The sequence below is a fragment of the Sesamum indicum genome, linkage group LG9 (assembly GCF_000512975.1).
Source record: "Sesamum indicum cultivar Zhongzhi No. 13 linkage group LG9, S_indicum_v1.0, whole genome shotgun sequence".
NCBI classification, from domain to species: Eukaryota; Viridiplantae; Streptophyta; class Magnoliopsida; order Lamiales; family Pedaliaceae; genus Sesamum; species Sesamum indicum.
This window is the reverse complement of record NC_026153.1, coordinates 10345066-10364184: the sequence shown is the minus strand read 5'-3', so window position 1 is coordinate 10364184 and position 19119 is coordinate 10345066. Positions and strand designations below refer to the sequence as shown.

General features: G+C 36.6%; 1 protein-coding gene across 1 annotated transcript; it reads left to right on the top strand.

Annotated features, from left to right (window-relative positions):
• LOC105171225 lies at positions 2871–17582 on the top strand. Its single transcript, XM_011092261.1, has 4 exons — positions 2871–2954; positions 3288–3395; positions 16725–16948; positions 17219–17582. Exons 1-4 carry the CDS (start codon positions 2871–2873, stop codon positions 17580–17582), a joined length of 780 nt encoding a protein of 259 aa, XP_011090563.1.

The following is a 19119-nucleotide window of genomic DNA, read 5'->3' as shown; positions in this document are numbered from 1 at the left end:
GGAATGATTTTTATCCATCGAAGTATAGCCGTTGTACCTTATTTGGAACGGTCTTAGTAATGCAATATTAATAAAACAACAAAATCGTTCCAACTTATAGCGAGTTTTGGGACGGTTATTATAACATATTCCGGCTTAAGTAAAACTCATATTTAGGAATGGTTTTTCGCATAATTACTTAGGTGCATACTCCAAACCTATTAGAAATAGTGACCAGAAAGCCAATTGGATTAGCGGTTTTGGAACCATTTAACAATTTTTATGAATCTATAAGCTTTCATCTGTGGCACCATGTGTTTGTTGTGCTTATTATTTACATTGAACGGTATTTTAACGTCACAACAAATGCCAACAGACCAATTGAATAACCCATGTAGTTGGGCTACGCATTGGATGGCAGCTATGAAACCAACTTTTGAGGGTTGATTTGAAACATTCTAAGTCACGGACCTCGAGACTGCGCATCGAGAGTCCTATAGAGATTTACACTAAGTATTGCATTCATTGATGAGTGCCGTGTTTCATCAGCGACATATATGAGATGTCTATGAAAAGAGATGGCTGTCTTGGAACAATGATAGGTAATCTGTATGCAGAAAAATTGGTGTTTCACATTCATTGTAGAATTGCATACAACCTAGAAGACCAAGATTTCAGTAGAATCTTAACCATTCATCAAGATTTTAAAAGGAAATATCTAATGAAAGAAGGTAACAGACCATAATCTATAACTTATAGGATAGCTTATGCCCTTTCCATTACACATAATTCAGATTTGTTTCTTAGGAAAGAATACATTAAGATTTCTAGAATTTTCAAGGAATTTGCTAAGGTTATGACACCAGATCCTATTAGGATACCTGGAATAGGTGGTGTCGATATTTTTATAGAAGATCACTTAGTTTTAGATCAAACACATAGTTCCAGAATTGAGTTTGGTAGTAGAATGTCCTTTTTCGAAGATACGATCATAGGCTACAAAGAAAAGGAGAGAGAGTTATTAAAAGCTCTAACTTCTCAAGAGATTAGGGTGGATAGCGTAAAACTTAGATACCTTGAAGGATGAAAGAAATACAAGTTATATTTGACATCACTAAGAAAGAAAACTTTTTTCTCCTTGTGTTGATTTATATCATTTGTAGCAACTTGTTGCTGGTATATACAAAGGCATGTTAGAAATAGTAGGCCATGAAATCCTAGTTGCAGGTGTTGCAAAATGAGAAAATGTGAGTATGACTTTGGGGTTAAATTTTTTTTGAATATCATAAACTATGGGGAAGAAACGGTAGGAATGAAATTCAGTCTTGTTGGTGTTACCGTAATAATTGGATGACGAGCCCTTTCTCTATATACATATCTGTTGGTATGTTATATGATCAATGTAAGACAGAGTATTTTTCAGCTTATATTTATTCAAGATCAGGGATTTATGTGACAAAATTTGGAGTTTTTCCTAAAGAAGCAAGGAAAACCTTATCTGTTACCGCAAGAAGGGATTTTTCACAAAAAATCCTAATACTCAATAACAGAATACGGGAAGCCAAGATCATGATCGAAGGAGCATTTAGATCACCTTGGTTTAGGGTAAAAACACCTCCTATTTACTTTTATGATACAGGTTATGATATCTTACTAGGTAATATTTTCATTCAAATATTTGCAAGATATATGCAGGATAATCAAACGAATCTTTTAATCTTTACTACTAACTATGGTAGTGAGATACAGGTGTTGTAAAGAGAAAAGACATTTAATAGGATAATGCCTATAGATTTTTGCAGGAAATGTGGTGATTTCGATGTAAGATTAACTCATCCAAAAATACAGGATAAGAGAAAATCTGGTAAAGTTTCGTTTGTCTTTCAGGCAACAGGGACTTATCGATAGCGATAGCTTCTACAAGGAATCCGAGGAAGAAATTAGGAACTTTAAGGAAGCACTGCAGGAAATGAAATCACTAGAAATTAGCAAGGAAAGCAAGCTTTCTCTTGAAAACATCAAGTGACTTAACCAGAGGAACTTTAGTGAAAACCCTCTAGCCTAGTGGGATAAGAACAAGATCGAGGCTACTTTGAAAGTAAAAAAAGAATGCAAGTACGAGTACGTTTGACACAAACCTATCCAGATGAACATGGAGGATAACAAGGATATGCAGATGATTATCGAAGAGCATATCAGTCTTGAACTCATTAAACCTGGAATCTCTACATACAGTAGCCCTGAATTTCTGGTAAGAAATCATGGTGAGATTAAGAGAGGTAAACCCAGGTTGGTAATTAACTATCAAGGTATTAATAAAATATTAAAGTTTGATGGTTGTTACATTCATAGTAGAGAACACTTAATTGATTGCATTAAAGGAGCAAAAGTGTTTTCTAAATTCGATCGCAAATTTAAGTTTTATCAGATTAAGATCGACAGTGACGCTTCCAATGGGTTTAACTAATGCACCCTAGATATCTAAAAGAAAAATGGATAATCTTTTTAAAGATTATTTTGAATTCATATTTGTCTACATTGGCGAGATACTTGAATGCATCTAAAACTATGAAAGATCATGTTAAACATCTTGAAATATTTTCTGATGCATGCCATAAAGAAGGTTTATTACTTTATGATAAGAAAGCTACTATTGTTGTCAAGAAAATTGAATTTTTAGGAGTTCTTATTGATGAAACAGGAATTGAGTTATAGGATCATATTGTAGAGAAAATCCGCAATTTCTCAAGATGTACTTAAAGACAAGAAGTATTTGCAGAGCTGCTTGTGAGTTGTTAATCGGCATTTTTGTTAAAGATCTTGCAAGATACAGGAAGGATTTCCAACCATTTCTGAAGGAAAAGGAAAGTTCAAAGTAGAAATGGGAAGAAATGCACACAAAAAGTGTTCGTGAGCTGAAATTGGTTTGCAGTGACCTGCCAAAACTTGCTATACCACAGTACGAGGACGAATTGGTATTCTACACAAATGGGCAGCAATGCTCATGAGAAAGAAAATTACAGGGGAAGAATCTTATAAATATATAGGAGGGTTGTTCTCAAAACAACAAGCCAAAGTTTGGCACATTAACGAAAAAGAGTTCTTTGCAGTTTGAAAGGCTTTTAAGAAATGGCTTTTATATTTACTTGGTAAAGAATTAACTCTAAAGGTTGATAATACTAATGTTAAGACTTTCTTAAAAATAAATTGAAATCAAACATAGAGCTTGTATTATTAGATGGCAAGCTAAATGCCAATATTATTGTTATAATATTGTCGTTATAAATCTCATGAAAATGTTCTTCCAGATTTCTTGTCGAGAGATGGAGGCATTTGAAGCAAACTCCATCATGCTGAGACTCAAGCACCTCAGGAAAAACCTCGAGGAGCTTGACAAGAAGTTCAAGCAGCAAGCGGTAAATGCCTAAGTTCCCGGAAAAATCCAAAGAGTTGATCTAGACATAGTCCAGATTTCCATAAAAAGTTCCTCAATAGCATCCACCTTGCTATGGAACTGTTAGAATAGGTGACTAGAAAGCCAATTGGATTGGCATGCTGGTAAACTATTTTGAAAATAACTCAACTTTATGTAGTATTATTCAGTGAATAAAATAAGTAATCGCTATTGGCATTTCATTTGTTGTGCCCATTACATTTATCTTAATGTTTCTGTCGAACATCATAACAAAGCCCACAGACCACCTTGAACAACCGTGCAACAGTTGGACTGCGCATTGGATGGCAGTCATGAAACCAACAGTTTAGAGTTAGGTCTGAAATGCTCCAAGTCAAGGACCACGTGAATAGGCATCGAAGTATCCTTTGGAAACTTGTATTAAGAGTTGCATTCATTTGATGAGTGTCGTGTTCCATCGGTGACAGACATGGGACGTCTATGCAATCTTAATGGGTCGATTGACTAGGTGTCAAATCGACTGATCTGACTCATGTAGATCGTCATATGGAAACCTTGAAGGCTTAGTCGGTATGACTCGAGTCCCCTGCTCTGATAGTACGGGAGTAGCTCTCAGACTTGAGAAATCACGGCAGTCACGTGCATGTGATGACTGTATCTTAGATTTGTGCGAGAGGTGATCGTGTCTCAAACATGATCATCATAAGCCTTGTCTAGTACATTCAAAGTATGTAGTGAGGACTATGAGTTCCAAGAAGAGGATCCATCGCCTATCAAAACATGACAGATGTATCTCCTATGCACTTGGAGATACGTCTATGCTCTATAAAGCTGTGGCCCAGTCATTATTCGAATAGGAAGAGGAAGTTCCTATATCGAGCAATTTGGTGTAATGCGATCTCAAGTATTAAGCATAGATGCCTAGTCCAAGATGGGAACCAATGCTCAATTCCATGCCCTAGACTAAGGCAAGGAGATGGTAGATGGAAGGACTGCACTAGTATGGACTCGGGAGCCTAAAAGTTCATATGGACTTTCGCTTAGTCTCTAATGCCATGGTCCATTGCTAGACGGTCACCCAAGGTGACGGGCTTTCTTGATCCAAGATTGATCAAGAATTATTAAATAAATTGGATTTAATTAATAATAGCATTCGAACTAGCCCAAGTCTAGCTAAAAGGTAAACCTAAAGAGTCACACACAAATCAACGATAAGGGACGAGAAACTAATTGAGAATGAATTTTGTAAGTAATTGGATTACTTATATACGAGAGTGATGCATTGGAAAGATAAGCCCAAGGATAAAATGATTGGATTAATTTATATTGGGCTTGCCCTTACTATTTAATGAGTTGTATTTATTATTTAATAAATGCTTATTGGGTTAATATATTTGGATGAAATATATGATTGACTTAATTAAGAGGGTTTTAATTAAATTGGATTTGATTAATTGGGTCTGGTTAATTAAAATAGACACGAGCCCATTAATTAAGTTGTGCAAATGATTGGAAAAAGAAATTATTAACTAACAAAATTATTTTTGGAAAATGTTGTGTTAGTTATCCTCTATTTGGAATAAAGGATTATTATCTTATGGATGGCTAAATGAACGTAAACATATTTTAATGAATCCATTCAAGGTATTTATATATATATATGTATATTAGTTATTTGAAGTATCTAATGAACACATAACATAGTAGAAAATAGTTTTCTCTCCTCCCTAATTTTTCCATTCGGTCAAACCCCCTCTTGTGCACACTTGGTGTGCTCTTCTCCTAAATTCTTTTCTAGCAAATTGAATTGAGAAATTTCAAGTTCCAGTGTGGTGTGGACGCGACTTTAGAGGGTTTCTACATTCAGGCCCTTGGGTGAACGAATCAACGAAGGATACTCGAAATAAATCAAGAAAAGGTAATTCTTGATTTACGATTTTGTTCCTCTCGTTTTTCATTATACCAATGGCCCCATTAATTTTATTTTTGTTTGATTTTATTAAGTTCATCGAATAGCCGGGAACTCCAAGGTACACCCCTTCGAATCATGGTTTCACTACTATCTCGTTTTACTTTATGCAATTTATTTTAAAGGCTTTCGCTTAAGCGTTCCCGGGCCGATCAACTTCACCTTGCGGTGTCTTTTAGGAACAATTTACGAGAACTAGTTCAGAAGGCATCACCTTTGGGGATGACTTATGAGTTCAGAGAGCATGACCTTGAACATGCCTTTAGTGTACGGGGCTCTAGCCTTGTAGCGTCGGATTCAAGTACCATTTGCATAAAGCCATCACCAGACTCTGGAGAAAAGGCAATAGTTGAGCCACAGGAAGTGCAAACTCTTGAGATTCAAGTCAACCCAGCACCTCTAGGGTTAAAGAGGGAGAGATTAGCCTTAGGCCGATGACAGACACTTCTAAGGTTAATACTAATGAATTGATATCTTCTTCTGCTTGGCATGACTATCAAAGCAGCTGAGAAAAATTAATTTCCCGCAAAGGAGTAAATCCAGGCAAGACTATTATCAAAACATCCGAAAAATATAACAGGGTCTGGATGTTAGAATGGTCCAAATAAGAGGTTGTCAGAGAATGGTGCGACTTTAGAGGTCCCCCTTCAGTTCATAGTATGTCACCGAGTTTTTCAAAAATTTCAAAACTTTCAGAGTAGATAAGTGGGACGTTCTTTGATTCATGACAAAATAACCCTCACCTAAAGAGAGGCGATATTCTGCATATAAAATTCGTATCAATTGCTTAAAAAACTGCAGGAAAAGGGTTTCATCCAGCATTTCATTTTATGAAATAGCAGAGGCCAGACATGATGGCTTTCAATAAAACCAAAGCTTCTTGTGCTATCAGCTATTAGTGAAGACGATATCTCTACCAGAAGAGCTTGAGGATTATGGGTTTGTCTCACTGAGATGGACAAAGTCAAGTTTCCAATCAAAATTTTCTCAAACAAAGTGAATGGATCGTTTTTGTTAAATTCCATAACGAGAAAAATCACTTAGTTTGCAGAAAGCTTATGTGAGAAGAAGAGGATGTTAATTTGGGAAAATAAGCTACCAACGACTGAAGCTACAAGGTGAAGACGTGCAACATGTTGCATGTTGTGCAAGGCATAATCATATATGCCCTTGCTGTGAAAAACAAGCGAAGCCTGTCCAGAACAAAAATTCGAGTCACACAAAAGAAACTCGAACCAAACCAGGATAAAGAAAAAGAAAGAATTTTTACGAAAAGAAGTAAAAATTGAAGAATGTAAAAAATCAAGAATAAGATTTTCGGCAGAAAACAACAAAGGGCAACAATCAGTAAGGCAGGAAAACTAGCTAGCAATCACATGGCCGACAAGGCATTATGACCAACAGTTGAAAAGGACGCGGCGATGATGAATACAATGATGTCATCCAAAAGAGACAAGATGATGAAGAACGCAGACGTCATCGAAAAATAAGTTTCGAGTGCGAATTTGAAGTCCACGGACGCCTATAAATAAGGTAGCGATGAAGGAGATGGAGAACATCAGAGAAACTTCTCAAAGAGTTAAGCTTTCAGTTTATGGAGGTTTTCCCAAAGAGTTAAGTCCTCTTTCATATGCGAGGCTAAATAGTTGTCTCCTCCAATAGAGAAAATAATATGTATGTAATATTTTCTATATTTTTCAATAAAAGTAAGGCTTTTATCCAATTTGTTGTCCAAAAATCTATTACGTCACTATATTGGAGTATTTCTACGCCCTAAGGTCGGAAACAAAATAGGGGTGTGTTGTTTGTTACTGAAGGATCTAAGTGTCTGCGAACCATCTGTTGTGATTGTGTTTGGAGGAAATTCGTAAAATCGAGGGACTTGGAATACCAGAAATAAGGTGGTCGGAAAAAGGTATGATTTTATATGGGCTTAACTTATTTGGAAAGCATGTTCATATTTAGAGTATTAGAATGGACAATTAGGATTTATTACAAAAAGGAGCAAAGTGATCATAAAATTAGCTGAAGCACCAAATCTAAGCAAAACGAAAAGGTACAACACTAAAACTAATACTGTCAAAGTTAAAGGACCAAAACAATTTTGGAACATAAATAGAGGACTATCGAATTCTTTTTCCCAAATTTTTATTTGGAAGTAAACTAATATGTACTATATATAAACGCATTTAAATTTTTTTTAAAGCAAAATATATCAAGAAATAACAATTTATTTGATTCTAATGCACTGCAAAAAATCATTTTATGGTAACGGAATTTATAACAGCTATGTAATTAAGTTGTAACAACTTTTTTAAGTTGTAATGAAACACCCTACCTCGGCTTTTTTCGGTGTTACAAAATATTTGTAACGGCTTGCTAAAAGCCATTACTATTTGTAACAGGCAAATTAGACCGTTACAAGTACGTAGTCCATGTGCAGAAAAATGCATTTGGGGTTTTGGAACGGCAAAATCAAATTTAGTTTAATTATTATTGTAGTGGTCTTTGTAGCTCATGTAAGTATGGTTGCTATAGGAGTGGTATTTGGAATACTGTTAGTAATGGCAGGTATTTATGCTGTAATGTTTTTGTATCTGTCTGGGTATCTTTATTTTGAACTGTTTTCGTACGGTCTTTGTAACACTTTTTGCGTGTGTTGTTTTTATTTTTGCCACTGCATTTATAACTGTTTTCTACATTGTTTTTGTGATGGCATTTTGGATGGCCTCTTTCAAAGTTGATAACTATCTTTGACACAGTCGTTGCAATGGGCGCTTGATCTTACGGTAGATATACTTATTCCAAAAATATTTACAAAAGCAATGACATTTTTGTAATATTCAATTGTATTTAATTGTATTTAATCTATTTTAATATTTACTTTTATAAAAATAAATTATTCAGTTTTGTGTTGCAATGTTATATAAAAAAAATATATAGTATAAGAAGAAAATAAAATTAATTTAATTACAAAAATAAAAGTATTTAAAATTTGTATTTACACAAATAAAAAAAACCTAATCTAAATAAGCACCCCCTTCGACCGTGGGTTCTTCGTCGTCCCTGTCGAGTACCGGGGGATCACTGTTAGATGGTCCAACAATAGTGTGGTGGGCCTCGAAGCCGAGACAGAAGACTCGATCCGTATTCTGACCTCCCGCTGCAGACAGCCACACCTGTTGCTCATCCGGGACCACCGAGCTATTAGGATAGATGACCAGAAAGCCAATTAGATTGGCCTGGATGTAATATATTTTGGCAATACTCGATATTATGTAATATTATTATTTAGTGAATAAAATGAATGTTCATCATTGGCTTTTTTCTTTGTTGTGCTCATTTTGGTATTCCAAGTCCCTCGATTTCTTTGTTGTCGATCATTAGAGTAAATCCATCTCAAGTATGCAACATAGTTGCTTGCTTGGTCCAGGATGGGAATCGACGCCCAATTCCATGCCCTAGACTAAGGCCGAGAGATGGTCGACGAAAGGACCGTACCTGTATGGAAACTCGAGAGCTTAAATGTTCACGCCAACACCACCTAGCCGCTAGTGCCCTGGACCGTTGTTAGACGACCACCCATGGTGAGGAGCATTTCTGATTAACGGTTAATTAGAAATAATTAATTAAATTTGATTTAATTAATTATTTGTGTTGGACACAATGCCAAATCTAGCTGAGGATGAACCTAAAGAGTCACACACAAATCACTATGGAATTGGAGGAATTAATTTGAGAAGAAATGAATTAATTTATTTGAATTAAGTTAATTCAAGGAGAATATATAGATGATTGGATCATTTATTTAATAGTCAATTTGATGGATGACTCAAGAATTAATGAATTAGATTAATTAACATCACAACAAATGCCCACAAACCAATTGAATAACCCATGTAGTTGGGCTGCGCATTGGATGGCAGCATCGAAATCAACTTCTGAGGGTTAGTCTGAAACGTTCCAAGTTGAGGACCTCGAGACTAGGCATCGAGAGTCCTATAAAGATGAGTGTTAGTCTGAAACGTTCTGAGGGTTAGTCTGAAACGTTCCAAGTCCTATTGCATTCATTGGATGAGTGTCGTGTTTCATCGGGGACAAACATGGGATGTCTATGTAATTTTAGTGGATTAGTTGAAAAGGATGTTAAGTGATTGAACTGACTCACGAGAATCATCATATGAAAGCCTTGGAGGTTTGGTCGGTATGACTTGAATTCCTAGCTCCGATAATACTGAATTAGTCCTTAGGCTTGAGGAATCATGGCAGACGCATGCATATATTGGCTATATTTTGGATCTCACGAGAGATGATTGTGTCGTCAATGTGGTCGTTATAAGCTTTGTCCAATGTAGTCGAAGTATGTAGTGAGGATGGTTGATTTCAAGATAGAATCCATTCCCTATCAGTATATGATGGATATATCTCCTATGCGCTTTGAGATGGTTTAGACTCTCTAAGTCTATGGCCATAGTGATTGGCCAAATATGAAATAGTTTTCGTTATCAATCAATAGATTAAATGCATCTCAAGTATTCAGCATAATTGCCTAGTCCAGGATGGGAACCGACGCCCAATTCCATACCCTAGACTAAGGCCGCAAGAAGGCGATGGAAGGATCTTACCTGCATGGGACTCGAGAGTCTAAATATTCATGCCAATATTCACCTAGTCTCTAGTGCCATGGATCGTTGCTAGGCACCCATGGTGATAGGCATTTTTGATTAATGGTTAATTAAAAATAATTACTGAAGTTAGATTTAATTAATTATTTATGATGGAAACAATGCCCAAGTGTAGTTGAGGGCGAACCTAAAGAGTCACACACAAATACTATGGAATTGATGGAATTAATTTAGAATTAATTCGAGAAGAAAGGATTTAATTTAATACTCAAGAATTAATTAATTGAATTAATTAATTTGGGCTTAACATCTTTAAATTAATTGGATTAATTTATTAGGTTTGGCTTAATTAATTGATTGGATCAATTAATTAAAGTTTGGGCTTAGATATTTAATTGAATTAAATTACTCTTTTTGACTTAGTTGGGTAAAATTAATTTAATTAATTATTGTCCAATGAACTTTGGTTAGGCTTGATTTAATTTGATTAAATCAAACCGGTGCATACTTGAAGTTCAAGCCCATTCGAGGGAGGTTGGAGCAAGTTAAGAAGGAGTCGATAATCCTCACTATGATGAACATAATGGAGTAGTTATTTCATCATGGTTGAAGGTTATATGCATGTGTTTGTATAGGTTTTCTTGAAGGCAAACTTGGAAGTTATTGAATTTCGAATTTAATTGTATGTAATATATAAAATTACACACATATCCAAAACAACCACGACAAAAGCCATGAAATTTTGCTGAATTTCTCTCTCAAAATATTCTTCTTTTTGTTCTATATCGAATTTGATTCAAGATAGAACATAAAACAATCCAAAATCCACTAAACAATTGTGTTTGTTTGGAGTTGTTTTTCTTCTTGTATTTATTGTGCTCACTCATTATGTTTATATGCTTAACATCACAAGAAAGCCCACAAAACAAATTGTACAACCTATGTAGTTGGGTTGCGCATTGGATGGTAGCCATGAAACCAATTTCTGATGGTTAGGTTTGAAACATTCCAAGTCAAGAATCTCGAGAATGGGCGTCAAGAGTCCTATTGAAACTTACACTAAAATTGCATTCATGTGGTGAGTGTCATGTTTCATCGACGACAAACATTGGACATCTATTCAATTTTAGTGGGTGGTTGATAAGGTTGTGAAGCCGATTGAACTGACTCGCGGGAAGCCGTTATATGGTAGTCTTGGAGGCTTGGTAGGTATGAGGAGATCTTCTTGGTTCCGATAGTACATGATTAGTCCTTGGACTTCAGGAACCATGGCAGTTGCATGCATATCATTGTTGTATCTTGGATCTAACGAAAGATGACCATATCTTGGATGTGCTCATTACAAGTTTTGTTCAGTGCAATCAGAATATGTAGTGGGGACAATGGGTTCCAAGACAGAATCCGTCATTTATCAATATATTACAGTCGAGTCTCCTATGCGCTTTGAGATGGTTCGTGCTCTTAGAGTTTATGGCCGCAGCGATTGATTGAGTAGAGAATGATCTCCTACGTCAATCAATAGAGCAAACACATCTCAAGTTATTGAGCATAGTGTCTAGTCCAGGATGGGAACCGACGCCTCAATTCTATGCCCTAGACTTAGATCGGGAGACAGATGATGGAAGGACCGTACCCGTATGATACTCGGGGAGCCTAAATGTTCATGCCAATATTCACCTTGTTTCTAGTGCCATGGACCGTTGTTAGACGGCCACCCGTGGTGACGGGACTATCCAATTAATGGTTAATTAAAAATAAATTAATTAAATTTGATTTAATTAATTATTATATTGGACACAAGCCCAAGTCTAGCTGAGGGTAAACCTAAAGAGTCACACACAAATCACTATGGAATTTGTGGAATTACTTCTAGAAGAAACAAATTATTTTACTTGGATTAAATTGATTTAAAGAGAATATATAAATGACTGGATCATTTATTTAATAATTCATTAGATGGATGGCTCAAGAATTAATTAACTTTTGGGCTTAACACCTTTAAATTAATTAGATTAATTTATTAGGTTTGACTTAATTAATTTATTGGATCAATTAATTAGTGTTTGAGTTTAGATTTATTGAATTGGATTAAATGAATCCTTGGACTTAGTTGGGCTAAAATTACTTTAATTAGTTATTGTCCAATGGACTTTGGTTGAGCTTGATTTAATTTGATTAAATCAAGTCTGGTGCATATTTGAAGTCCAAGCCCATTTGAGGGTGGTTGGAGCAAGTTAAGAAGAAGTTGAAACTCCTTCACTATGATGACGCGGTGGAGGAGTTATTTCATCATGATTGGAGGTTATATGCATGTGGTTGTATAGGTTGCTTTGGAGGCAAACTTAGTAATTATTGAATTTTGAATTCAATTATATGTGATATACAAAACTACACACATATCCATAACGACCACCAAAGCCACAAATTTGCTTTCAATTTTCTCTAAAAAATATTCTCCTTTTCGTTCGATATTGAATTGGATTCAAGTTAGAACATAGAACAATCCAAAAGCGCTAATGAATAGTGTTGTATTTGGAGTTGTTTTTCTTCTTGTTGTTTGGTCTATCTACCAATAGAACAAGAACTACATCTTCTCTATTTTGTGGTGTGGACAACTTAGAGAAATTTTAGTTTGAGTTCTCAAGTGAACGGAACGGAAAACATAAAGGGAACTACGCACGTTGCAGTTTTTCTAAAACAAACAAAAAGATAAACGTTGACATTATGTTTCTATACTTTTTGTTTATCCTCTAGGCACATGTGTCATGTTTATGCTTTTGACAAACACCAAACGCCCGAAAATTTCAAAGGGAACACCCATTTGAATCGATTTTTTAATTTTTTATTTTACGCTTCCATCGCAATCCCGGGCCGTAAAATGATTCTATCAATGGTATCAGAGTCCGGTTCGGTGTTGTGGCTTTAGGATTAACATATTATTATGTGTTGAGCATGAACAACGTGTTTAATATGCTTTTGGAAAGCATATTTCATGGCTTTGTGGCATGATTATATGTTTAAAAAATGTGAATTAATTTAGCTTTTAAATTATCAATATCTATGTATTTTTTCAAAATTGAATTTTTTGTAAATGCATGATTTTATTTCAATTTTTTAATTGAAGAAATTCAAAAAATAATATTTTAAAAAACGGAGCACTACAGCCATCGCTGCGCTGCCGGCCAGTCATTGGCTAGTAGGACGTGCGAAGGCAGTAGCCTGCACGCTTGCGGCTAGCAATAGACGATCGTCTGGTGTTTCGAAAACTTTTTTCTGAAATTATTAATTTTTGCTAATTTTTCTGATTTTTCCAATTTTCCTGAAATTATTAATTTTGGCTAATTTTAATTTTAGTCAAATTGAATTTTTTTTTAAAATTAAATTGTGCCTTAAATAAATTTGGAAATGGTTTCCAAACAAACAAAAGTAAATTTGTGTATTAGATATACGGATGATATTCATTTTTTAATTGCATTATTTGTATGTTATTTTCTGTATTTATTTATGTTTTTATTGGGTATCAATTGTTAAATAAATGGATTGTATTTATTGTTTAACATGTTTATATTTGATATAAATGTGTTAATTATTATTTATTGGATGAATAGTGGGCATGATCACAAAGCCCGTTGGCCGAATGTATGGTTTACTTTTATGTTGGGTGAGTCCTGCATGCCTCTTTGTTTAATTCTTTACGCTCTTTAGCCTTGGAATAATAAGGCTTGCTTTCTCCCTCCTTTTGTTACTCCCCCCAACTTCTGATTGGGGTTTCCATTTTCAGTTGTAATGAGTGTAGGTAGGGATGTGAGGTTTTATTTATTTTGATAAATGTAAGTTCCTAGGTGTTGAAGGCCTAGGCCTGTTGGACGGAGCTCACGATGGAAGAAGAACAAAGAGAAAGGCCCATTAGAATGATAATGGGTTAGTTTTTTGTAATAGTTAGGCCACACCATAGATTGACCATAGACTCACTGGAGCTCAGTGGATCACTTAGGATTGGGCTTGTGTTTCCATGTGGTAAATATTTTAATTTATGGTGTATGATGTGTTTTGAATGCATTTATACTCATTCATTAAAACTTTGTCATGCAAAATGTTATAATGATGAGGTCTCGGTCACAACAAACTTGAACTCTCACTTAGGCCCAAAATGGAATTAAATTAAATGGTTTGATAATTCTAAGTCTTGCATCCACGATAACATAGTGTGGATTCTAATTCTGCCCTTTTGTGGTCTCACAAGTCGTGGCACATTTGGAATAGAAGAAAACTACAATATTATTGTGAACAAATGGAATATGCTCCTATTTTCATTTGGTTGAGATATTCATTTAGTTGGTTCATGGATTGGGCCTAATGCTGAGTAATGTGATTCTCTTGGAGTCATCGGGATCACGTGAAGAGGTGAGGGAAAATATCTTGGAGATCTCATTGGATGAGAATGATAATGGTTACCTCCCACAAAACTTTTTCCTTGTGAATAGTAAAAGCGGGACATGAAGAATTGTATTTGTGGATCCCAAGCCCACTAGGAAATGGTTTCCCTAAACCCCACTTGAGAGTGGTGGGCTTTTGAAGAAATAGTGGGAGCGGTTAATGACTAAATACTATATTTTAACTTGTATTTAATGTTACAATTAGTTTGCTAATTTCTGCTTTACATTTTGAATGTAGATGTCTAAGAATCCACTAACCATGATTTTGGAGACAAACAAATTTAATGGATCAAACTATAATGATTGGCTTAGAAATATGAGGATTGTCCTATATTTCGAGAACCAGACTTACATTTTAGATTAGTCTCTACTTAGGACTCTGTCGGAAGGGTCCACATTTGAAGAACGTGTGACTTTTGAAAAGTGGAACAAGGACAACCGGAAGGTCCGCCGCATCGTACTGGCGTCGATGACAATGATATCCATAAACAGTACGATAGACACGATGATGTCGCATCGTTAATGCTCCACATGAAAGATGTTTCTGCAGTCCTCGATAGGTATATTAAATTTTCTGCCACAAAAGCATTTTTTGGCAGTAAGATGATTGAAGGATCCTCTGTGTAAGAGCATGTGATCAAGATGCTTTCCATCGTGAAGAAGCTCGAGGATCCTCAAGCTGCGCTTAATAAGTCACTTCTTCCCTCTTATGACCTATTTTATCATAAACTACAACATTTATGGGCTTGAGAAGACCATACATGAGTTAATAAACATGTTGGTCCAATACGAGGCAACGACCAAAAAGTCTGCCCCGTCGGTGTTGGTTGAGGAGGCTTTGACCTCTAAAGTGAAAGGCAAGGGGGCCAGATGCTGGAAGATGAAGAAGGGTAAGGCAAAAACCGTGCAAAACAGAGAATATTGGCTTTGAGTTTATGATCAATAAAAGTTGTTTTTATTTGATGAAGTATGGTTCTTCACATTTGCTAGGCAAATTTCATATTCTTTATATTCTCCAACAGCAAGATTTTTTCGTGACTGCTCAAAACAAACGTAAAATGGAAAGTCAAGAAAAGCATGCAAGACTAGGTCACATATCTCAAGATAGATGATTTGGATCACCGACCACCTTGTGAGTCTTGTCTGAAAAGGAAGATGACTAAGAAGCCTTTTGTAGGACAGAGTGTGCTTGCCAGTTGTCTGTTGGATTTGATCCATTAAAACGCTTGTGGACCACTCAATACACAAGCCAGAGGTGGATTTTCTTACTTCATAACCTTTATCGATGATCACTCACGGTATAGTTATGTTAACCTAATGAGGTATAAGTCTGAGGTCTTTTTCTTCGATTACCTAAAAGAGAATGGAATTCTCTCTCAGTGGACTCCTCTTGGAACTCGAAAACTTAATGGTGTCTCTAAAAGGACGAACCAAACCTTGTTGGACATAGTTTGGTCCTTGATGAGTTTTACCGACTGTCGTTATCCTTCTGAGGATATGCTCTTGAGTCGACAGCCAAGTTGTTGAATATGGCACGATCTAAGATCGTGGCTCAGACGCTATATCAGACATGGCATGGCAAGCCTGCGTCTTACAAGTATTTGAGTGTGGGGTAGCCTTGCATACGTCAAGAGACTAGTGGGAGACAAACTGGATTCGAGGTCTAATTTGTGCAGGTTCATGGGTTATCCTAGGGAAACTATGGGATATTAGTTCTATGATTTCTCCGAACAAAAATTTTTTTGTCTCGCAAAGTGCAGTGTCATTGGAAAAAGGTTTTCCAATAGATACCTAACGTGAGGAATTGTTCCTTGAGGAATCCAGTGAAGCAACACCTCAAACGGATGTAGTGACATCATTTGCTCCTATAGCTCCCACTGACGATATTCCTGTCCTATGAAGGTCAATCAGATCGTCCCAACAACTTGAGAGGTATAGATTTCTGGGTTTGATTGGTCAATTGGGTAATGATCAGAAGACTTATTGAGAAGTGATGTCGGACATCGATTCGGAATAATGGGTTGAGGCCATAAAATCCGAGATGGACTCTATGAGTTCAAATAAGATGTAGACTTTGGTAGACCCACCCAACGGTGTTAAACCTGTTTTGTGTAAATGGGTCTACAAACGTAAGCTTGGAGTTGACCAAGAGGTTACTACCTTTAAGGCTAGGCTTGTGGCGAAAGGGTTACTCAATGACCTAGGGTCGATTTTGAGAAAACCTATTCGCCTATAGCCATGGCCAAGTCCATTTGGATTATGCTTGCATAGCTGTATGGTATGACTATGAAATATTATAGATGGACGGGAAAACGACTTTCCTTAATGGGTTTGTTGAGGAAGACATCTATATGGATCAGCCGGAGGTTTCACATTTATTAGAGAAGAGCAGAAGGTATGCCATCTCCAAAGGTGCATCTATGGTCTCAAACAAGCTTCCTGAAGCTGGAATATCCATTTTGATGAGGTTATATGCAGTCATGATTTCATTAAGAACGACTTTAACCCTTGTGTATACAAGAAGGTCAGTTGGGAGCTCATTTGCGTTCCTAGTGCTTTATATAGACAACATTTAGCTCATTGGGAATGATATCAAGATGTCAACTGATACTAAAGCATGATTGTTTGCACAATTTTCCATGAAGGATTTGGGGGAGGCTTCCTACATCGTAGGCATCAAGATTATCCGGGATAGATCTAAAAGGATGTTAGGAATGACCCAAACCTCGTATGTTAAGAAAGTCTTGAAAAGATTCAAGATGGAAAACTCTAAATGAGGATTCCTTCCTTTGAGGCATGGGGTTAAGCTGTCCAAGAGGCAGTTTCCTAAGACTGATGAGGAGCTTAGGAAAATGTTTGACATACCCTATGCTTCAGCTATAGGCAGCATACAGTATGTTGTGCAGTGCACAAGGCCAGATGTCGCTTTTGCTTTGAGCGTAACGAGCAGATATCAAGCATGTGCCGGTGAGCCTCACTGGACTGTAGTCAAGATCATACTTAAGTACCTGAGAAGGACTACAGATATGTTCTTAGTTTATGATGGTGGAGAGTTAATTCTGGAAGGCCACAGCAATGCTCGCTTCCAATCTGATGAGGATGATGCTAAGTCTCAATCAGGGTCTGTATTCAGGCTAAATGGTGGTATAGTGGCTTGAAAAAGTTCCAAGCAGGATACCACAGCGGGTTCCACCACTGAAGTTGAGTACATAGAGGCTTGGGAAGCAGCTAAGAAGGCAGTTTGGATGAAAAACTATATCCAAGATTTCAGTATAGTGCCTATCATTGCCAAGCCGGTGGTTTTCTTCTGTGATACCAATGGGGCTATAGCGCAAGCGAATGATCGATATCTCATCACAGATCTAAGCACATCCTTAGACGCTACCATCTTCTTAGAGAGATGGTGGGAAGAGGTGACAATCGGACGGATCGAGTCGCATTAGTAGAAAATATAGCAGATCCATTTACCAAGCCGGTGTTGTAGATTGCTCATGCTCAGTATCTTGGAAAAATGGGCTTGAGGATAATGAGTGATTGGATTTAGGGTGAAATGGGAGTTTGTTAGAAAAGGTAACTAAAAAGTCAATTGGATTGGCCTTTATGTAATCTATTCTAACAATCTCGGTGTAATTGTAACATCGTTTATTAATAAAATGAGTATTCATTATTTGGCAATTGCATTTGTTGTGCTCACTGATTATGTTTATATGCTTAACCTCACAACAAAGCCCACAAACCAATTGTACAACCTACTTAGTTGCGTTGCGTATTGGATGGTAGCCATGAAACCAACTTCTGATGGTTAGGTTTGAAACTTTCCAAGTCGAGGACCTCGAGAATGGGCATCGAGAGTCCTATTGATACTTGCACTAAAATTGCATTCATTGGATGAGTGTCATGTTTCATCAGCGGCAAGCGTTAGACGTCTATGCCATTTTAGTGCGTAGTTGACAAGTTTGTCAAGCCGATTGAATTGACTCGCGGGAAGTCATCATATGGAAGACTTGGAGGCTTGGTCGGTATAACTAGATTTTTCTGGCTCCGATAGTACGGGATTAGTCCTTGGACTTGAGGAACCATGGCAGTTGCATGCATATGATGGTTGTATCTTGAATCTGACGAAAGATGGGCGTATCTTGGATGTGGACATTACAAGTTTTGTTCAGTTCAATCTGAATATGTAGTGAAGATGGTGGGTTCCAAGATAGAATCAGTCACCTGTCATTATATGACAGTCGCGTCTCCTGTGCACTTTGAGATGGTTCATGCTCTTAGAGTCTGTGGCCGTCGCGATTGATTGAGTAGAGAGGGGTTTCCTACGTCGATCAATGGAGCAAACACATCTTGAGTTATTGAGCATAGTGTCTACTCCAAGATGGGAACCTACGCCCAATTCCGTGGCCTGAGCTTAGATCAAGAGACGGATGATGGAAGGACCATACCCATATGGTACTCGAGAGCCTAAATGTTCTCACCAACATTCACCTAATTTCTAGTGCCATGTACTGTTGCTGGACGGCCACCCATGGTAACATGAATTTTCGATTAATGATTAATTAGAAATAAATTAATTAAATTAGATTTAATTAATTAATGTGTTGGACACAAGCCTAATTTGTAGCTGAGGGTGAACCTAAAGAGTCACACAAAAATCACTATGGAATTGGTGGAATTAGTTTGGAATTAATTCAAGAA

Excerpts from the sequence above, each read along its gene's own strand:
- LOC105171225 (XM_011092261.1), top strand. The coding sequence starts at position 2,871 with ATGCACACAAAAAGTGTTCGTGAGCTGAAATTGGTTTGCAGTGACCTG. Across the intron at positions 2,955-3,287 it reads CACAGTACGAGGACGAATTG|ATTTCTTGTCGAGAGATGGA; the intron begins GTATTCTACACA and ends ATGTTCTTCCAG. Across the intron at positions 3,396-16,724 it reads AGAAGTTCAAGCAGCAAGCG|ATGGACGGGAAAACGACTTT; the intron begins GTAAATGCCTAA and ends GAAATATTATAG.